General features: G+C 48.8%; 1 protein-coding gene across 5 annotated transcripts in view; it reads right to left on the bottom strand.

The window, feature by feature from the left end:
• Window positions 1–260: 260 nt before the first annotated feature.
• DAAM (disheveled-associated activator of morphogenesis-like protein) overlaps window positions 261–6000 on the bottom strand; it is a 52071-nt gene continuing 46331 nt past the window's right edge. For 4 of the 5 annotated variants that reach the window (XM_086835707.1, XM_086835709.1, XM_020947039.2 and 1 more), the window contains 8 exons: window positions 3905–4873; window positions 3665–3842; window positions 2901–3602; window positions 2630–2835; window positions 2417–2562; window positions 2197–2358; window positions 1968–2131; window positions 261–1904 (listed from right to left, as the gene is read on the bottom strand). In XM_086835707.1, coding sequence (XP_086691833.1) covers window positions 982–1904; window positions 1968–2131; window positions 2197–2358; window positions 2417–2562; window positions 2630–2835; window positions 2901–3602; window positions 3665–3842; window positions 3905–4873 — 3450 coding nt within the window. In that variant the 3' untranslated portion in view covers window positions 261–981. Of the gene's footprint in view, window positions 1905–1967; window positions 2132–2196; window positions 2359–2416; window positions 2563–2629; window positions 2836–2900; window positions 3603–3664; window positions 3843–3904; window positions 4874–5010; window positions 5197–6000 lie in introns of those variants that run through there. The other variant, XM_020947040.2, reaches the window with a different exon arrangement.

Genomic DNA, 6000 nt, shown 5'->3' with positions numbered 1-6000 from the left:
AGCTTTCTAGTCAAAGCTTTACAGGGCTGCAGTAAACCGATAGTAAAAGCTGCACATGGTTGCATTTTCGCAGTTTATCGAAAGCTCTTGCACTAAAATCATTCAGCTTGCTGCGGTTTCTGTTCGCCTGGTACTCCAGATCCAGAAACTGGCAATTTTGTACTGAAACGGACCAAACTGAGTGCTGGATTTTGTCGACAACAACAACAACAACAGAAAGCAACTCTTTTACAACAACAACAAGACAAAGTAAGCCAGTGTTTTTTCATTCACAATAATCGTTTATTTATTTGTTAATAGTTAGGGTGTAATTTTCAATACAAGAAGCTTTCTCTCCTATGATGCGCTTTATAAAATGTTTGTTTTTTTATATTTGATTTATGTTTGTGTGTGTGTGATCGATCGACTGGATCTCGTGCTAAAAAAAAAATAAAAAATATAAAATAAGGAAGAAACAAACAATAAGACCTTAATTATGAACATGACTTTATGGCAGGCCCGCGAGCTCCTCTCTTCTCCAAGTTCTCCGGTGATTTCCCAGGTGCTTGCTGAGTCTATATACGATACACGGATACAGATGAAATCGGTGCGATACATAAAGCACTATATAGGCGTACATATATATAGATATACATATCTTCTCCACAACACTTCTTTTTTAGACTTTAAGTTAGAATTACACTGCGATTTGTCGATTTTCGAGTTATGGTAAAAAATTTGGTTTGACGCTTGCATTAGCCGAGCTTTACATTTAGATTATATACTTATCGGATGTGCTCTATATAATTTTAGGTGTAATATATATGTATAGTCGTAGGTGTAATGCATATTAGAATATATATAAATAATTACAAAAAGTGTGTGTGCTAATACACGAGAAAAAAAAATATAAAAAAAATACTTTCCGAAACATTCAACGTTATGTTACACATCGGGGAGGTTAATCCCAATCTCCCCTGTCTCTCACCCTTATCCTTTACCCTACTGGCGCCGCACCGTACGCTCACGCTCCCGACCGCTCTCCTCGCGCTGCAGGCTGCCATGGCGTGGCGGCGATGTGTGACCCGTGGCTGCGGCACCTCCGCCTCCACCGCTGCCATTGAGTACTCGTGCCTTGCGGGATCGCTTAAACTTGGCCATATCCTCGCCGAAGACATCGCCAGTGCGTAGGGCCGAGATCAGGTCATCAAATTCGCCTTTGTTGTCGCCTCCAGAGGCGCCCTTCGCTGGCGAATCCGGTCCAGAGTTGGGCGAGCCCGATTTTAGGCCCAAATTGCGGGCCACGCTGCTCATCAGTCCCGTCTTGTTCTTCCGCTCAATGGTGCGCTTCTTGAGCTCCGCCTCCTGCTTGGCCCGCTTCTCCTCCTCCTCCTGACGACGTCGGAAGCTCTCGTTGTCATGGCGGGCCTCGGCGAAGGCTCCCAGGAACGAATCGAAGATGCCAAAGAATTCATCCGGCTGCAGCACCGAACCGTCCTCGCCGAACAGACGCACGGCTCGATCGAAGCGGGTCTTCATGTCCTGGAACTTGTCCTCCAGCTCCGCAAAGCGAACCGAGGCCGAGGCGTGGAACTCCCGCATGACGGGCAAAAAGCGGTCGCCCTGCTGGGCGGGGCCAGAGCTTCGATGGAATTCGATTTCGCGTGCCACATCCGCCAGGCCGGTGCGCAGCATCTGGATATCCTTATCCATCTCGCCCAGCGACACCTTGGAAGCCTCACGGACATGCGGAATGTCATCCTCCAGCTTCAGTAGATCCTTGAATTTACGCTCAATCACCTGGACGAGATAGTGCAGCAGGGTGGTGCCCTTGGCGGCACTGGACTTGGTGTCGGCCAGACGATTGAGCGAAGCCAGTCGGAAGCCGGAGGCGTTGCCACGTGCCCCGCGGTTCATGTAGTTGCCTGCAGTATTCAGGGATACAATTTAATAGTGAAAATATGTAGAAGAGTGAATGGATAGATTACCCAAAGCCAGGACCAGCTCTAGGAGCTTGCGCAGACGTCGAGAACGGGCCACCTCGCGAGATGCCTCCATCACACTGGTGATGCGGGGTATAAGATCATTGACCGTCAGCATGAAGCGCTTCCTGTAGTGCAGGCTCTTCAGCCTTTGCTCATAGTGGGGAATCCTGCCAGAACAAAAGAACAAATAGTTTAGTGACTGCCAGAATTCTTCAATGGTGTTCAAACCCACTTTGATATTTCGTAAAGGAAGCGATCGGCTCGGGCCAGTGACTCAATATCCTCGCTATGCTCATCCAGCAGTGCACGCTCCTCCGCCGAGGGCGTGAACTTTAGCAACTGCTCGACCATGTCGAGTGCCAGCTGCTCATTGCTGTCCATCGACAGAATGGCCCTAGAATAGAAGAGAGATTAGTATTTGGAATCAAGAGGTGACTAAAAGCAACTCCTACTTTGATATCTCCATGTCACTCATCTTCAGCTTGCTGAGCAGGATGGTGCAGTTCTGAGCCCGGCGTCCATCAATCACTGAGAGCACCTTCTGCTTGGCTGGCTTGCCGCCAGTTGCACGCAGATCCTCATAGGAGCCATCGGTGGCCTGTGGAAGGAGAGAAAAGCATTAGATAAAGGAACATCTTTCAGTGGAATCTCTCCTAGGCACTCACCGATACCCCATTTTTTTGGTAAGCCGAAAAGAGCTTGTCTATCGACTCCAGTTCCATGTTATTATACAGCTTGCTCTCGTCAAGCTCACTCCAGACGGTGCCCTGAAGCTTGGCATCCGGCAACTTGGACCAGTTGAAGCTCTTCAAGGGATTCGTGGGCTGTGGCACGTTCTTCTTTGGCAGCTCCACCTTGGGTGGCACAGGAGCTGCAGGTGAAGAATAGGAATTAATATAAGACATATGCCTTGACTTGACTTAACGCTGAACTCACCCATTGCTGGCGCCATGCACGGTGGCGGAGGCGGTGCACCCGGACAGGGCGGCGGTGGTGGTGGCATCATGGCCGGCGCCATCGGTGGCGGTGGCGGTGGTATGGCCTTGAGCATGGCCGAGGGTGGCGGCGGCGGTGGCGACACAGCTCCATTGCAGCCAGTCAGACCGGCCACCTTTTGGTCATCGGGTATGCTGCCCTCGGTGACCAGCCGCTCCAGGCGGGCCCGCTCCTGCTGCTCGCTGAGCAAGCGATGCTGCAGATCCTCCGCCTTCATTTCAGCGGTCTGTGCGCGCTGCACCGCCTGCGAATGCTGGGCAGACTCCTTCTCCAAACGTTCACGCATGCGTGCCAGACCCGTTTCCAGATCCTCCTTCTCCTGCATGCGCAGATCGAGTTCCTGCTCCTTCTTCGCCAGTCGGGACTGCACATCAAAGTTCTCACGTTCCAGCTCATCAGCACGCTTGCGTGCCTGCGTCAGCTGCTCCTCCTTGACCAGCAGACGCACTAGCTTGCCCACATCGATTTGCAGGGGCGCCACATCGGGATCATGAACGGGCGAGGTTGCGGCTAACTTTAGCTGCTTGTCGGGATCCTCCGGATCGGATATAAGGTCGCTGCTTGGACGCTGCTCCACCTGCAACACAACCTGCTGGACCACACGATCGATCAGCAGCCAGTGCTCCGTGCAGTGACCAGTATCTGCGCATGAAAAGGGTAAATATTAGCTCAGGCTAGGACAAGGACACTCAAGGAGTACTCACAGGGCAGCAGAAGCATGTGCTGCAGCAGGGACAGCATGTGGGAATAGGCGGGCGAGTGGCTGAGCTTGCGACGCAGCAGCTCGAACATGGTGCTGGCGCTCTTGGTGTCCACATGCTCCTCATTAAAGCGGCGGGCAAACTCCTTCTCATCCTCGGCACGCACCATCTCAAAGAAGTCCTACAAGAAAAACAGAGTAACTTCATGCTAATCCAACTAACTTATTTCTTAGTTGGACTCACCAAATGCCTGTCCAGCGTCTCGTTCTCGTGCGTGCGCAGTTTATCGATCACCGGCTGGATGCCAAGCATAAGGAACTCGTAGCGCAGATGCAGACGGAACTCGAGATTCTCCTGCCCGGGGCCATAGTTAAGCACCGCATTCACAAACGACATGAGGGCGGTCTTGAGATTGACATTATCCCGATACGCATATGTGGACCGATCCAAGTCATTGACAATGCTCTGGAAGCGGGTTCGCTCTGTGGCGAATTCCTGGAAGTGGAGCATGGCCTGCAGCACCTTACGATGTCCACCTGGAACCAGACACACAGCGCCCAGTATCTCCAGAGCGGCAATCTTGGTCCTTATATTGTCCGCGGCCAGGGAACGGGCAATCGTATCGATGGCCGTCGGATGGGCCAGGACATGAGCACGTCCCATTGAGTTATTCATCAGCGCCTTGATGCAACCAATGAGGCTGGTGTGCAGAGGACTATTTGCCACACGGATGTCCAGTTGGAGCAGCAAATCCAGCAGCGCTGGCAACCCATCCAGCTCCACAAAACGCAACACAAAACTGTGCGTGGAGGTGCGCAGGGCTGTCTTCAGGGCATCCACAAAGGCAGCATGACCATCGAGACGGTTTCCCAGCTCATGGCTGGGCGAATCCTCTGGCGAGAGGGATATATGCACCACTAGCTCCTTCAGTCGCTCGATATAATGCTCTGCCGTCGGTGGCTGGGTGATGGCCGCCGCATCAGGTCCATCTGCCGCATCCAGTGGCAGCTTCCGTGAGCAATAAATCTGCCATTTCTTTTGCGCCGGCAGACTCAGCATTGCCTCCTTGTTGGGCGCCGTCAAGTCCAGCTCCTCCACCAGCTCCGCGAACTTGCTGTCCAGCTCATCCACCGACGGCATGGGCTGTGTGGGTGTGAGGGTTTGCAGAGTGAAGGCTCCCTCCACCACACAAATCTCGGGCGGCTCATCGTCCTGCAGGAGAGGGAGAGAGAGAGAGAATCAATTAGAATCTTTGTGGTTTTGGAATTGCTTCAACGGATCGGTTCGTTAACAGTGCGTGTCCAATTAAGAAGGAACAGTGCCATTGCAACAGCAACTGCAGCTACGACCTCAAGCTTAGGAAGCGGTTCTGCTCGCTGGGTTTGTGTCAACAGCAGCAGCTGGAGCTTGTTCCCTTGGCCAATGCCACTCGGAGCTGACTCAGTTCTAAAGGTTCTGGGTTCTGAGTTCTAGGTACTGAGTTCTTGTACTTGTTACTTATTACGTGTTTCTTGGTTCAGTGCAAGCCATGTTCTGGGGAAAAAGTTTCTGCCAAAGTAAGCTTTTTAACGGAGCAAAAGCATGTGGAAAATATAACTGTGACTCTCTGACAAGATGGTCGTCAGAGTTTCACAGTTATAAGTTTCAGATGCTTTTGCTCTGATAAAGAGCTTTTTACGGAGTTCTACACTGAAGGAAAATGATGCAGCAAGAATAATAATAAGAATAATGGCGATATTTTAATATGCTAATTTTTTCGGTTAATCCCAGTTTTGCAAATATCATAACTAAGTTAAAAATGCATTAATTTCAATTTGGAAAACTGTTCTGTGCTAGTTTTTAAAAGGTTAACAAATCTGCGTACTCAGTTTAAAATGTAAAAAAAAATCAAATATTTTAAATACAAATTTTACAAATTTTAACGACGGAAAAATTGAACATTTTTGGAAAAAAAAATTTTTCTTCCTGAGATAGCTAGAAAAATTTGCCTGTTGATCCTGATCAAGAATATATATGATTTATAGGGTCAAAAATGGTTCCTTCACTTAGTTTTAAGCTTTTGACTGAAATTATAATACCCTTTAATGGCTTAAAAATAATTAATTATCATATTATTAATTTTATATGACAATCAAAGGTTAAAAATCTCTAAGTTAAAAAGGCATTAATTTTAATTTGGAAAGTGCTTCTATGTTAGTTTTTATAAGCTTAACAAATCTGCATACTCAATTTAAAATGTAAAAATTCTGATATTTGTTAATTATTGAACATTTTCCCGATGTAACCCCTTTTCTTTTTTTGAAAAAATTGCTAGAAAGATTCGCCCTTTGATGCTGATC

Source organism: Drosophila serrata, unplaced genomic scaffold (assembly GCF_035046125.1).
Source record: "Drosophila serrata isolate PLE 108 unplaced genomic scaffold, ASM3504612v1 contig_276, whole genome shotgun sequence".
In the NCBI taxonomy this organism is placed as follows: domain Eukaryota; kingdom Metazoa; phylum Arthropoda; class Insecta; order Diptera; family Drosophilidae; genus Drosophila; species Drosophila serrata.
Note: the sequence above shows the minus strand (reverse complement) of the source record. Positions and strands in the feature narration are given on the sequence as shown.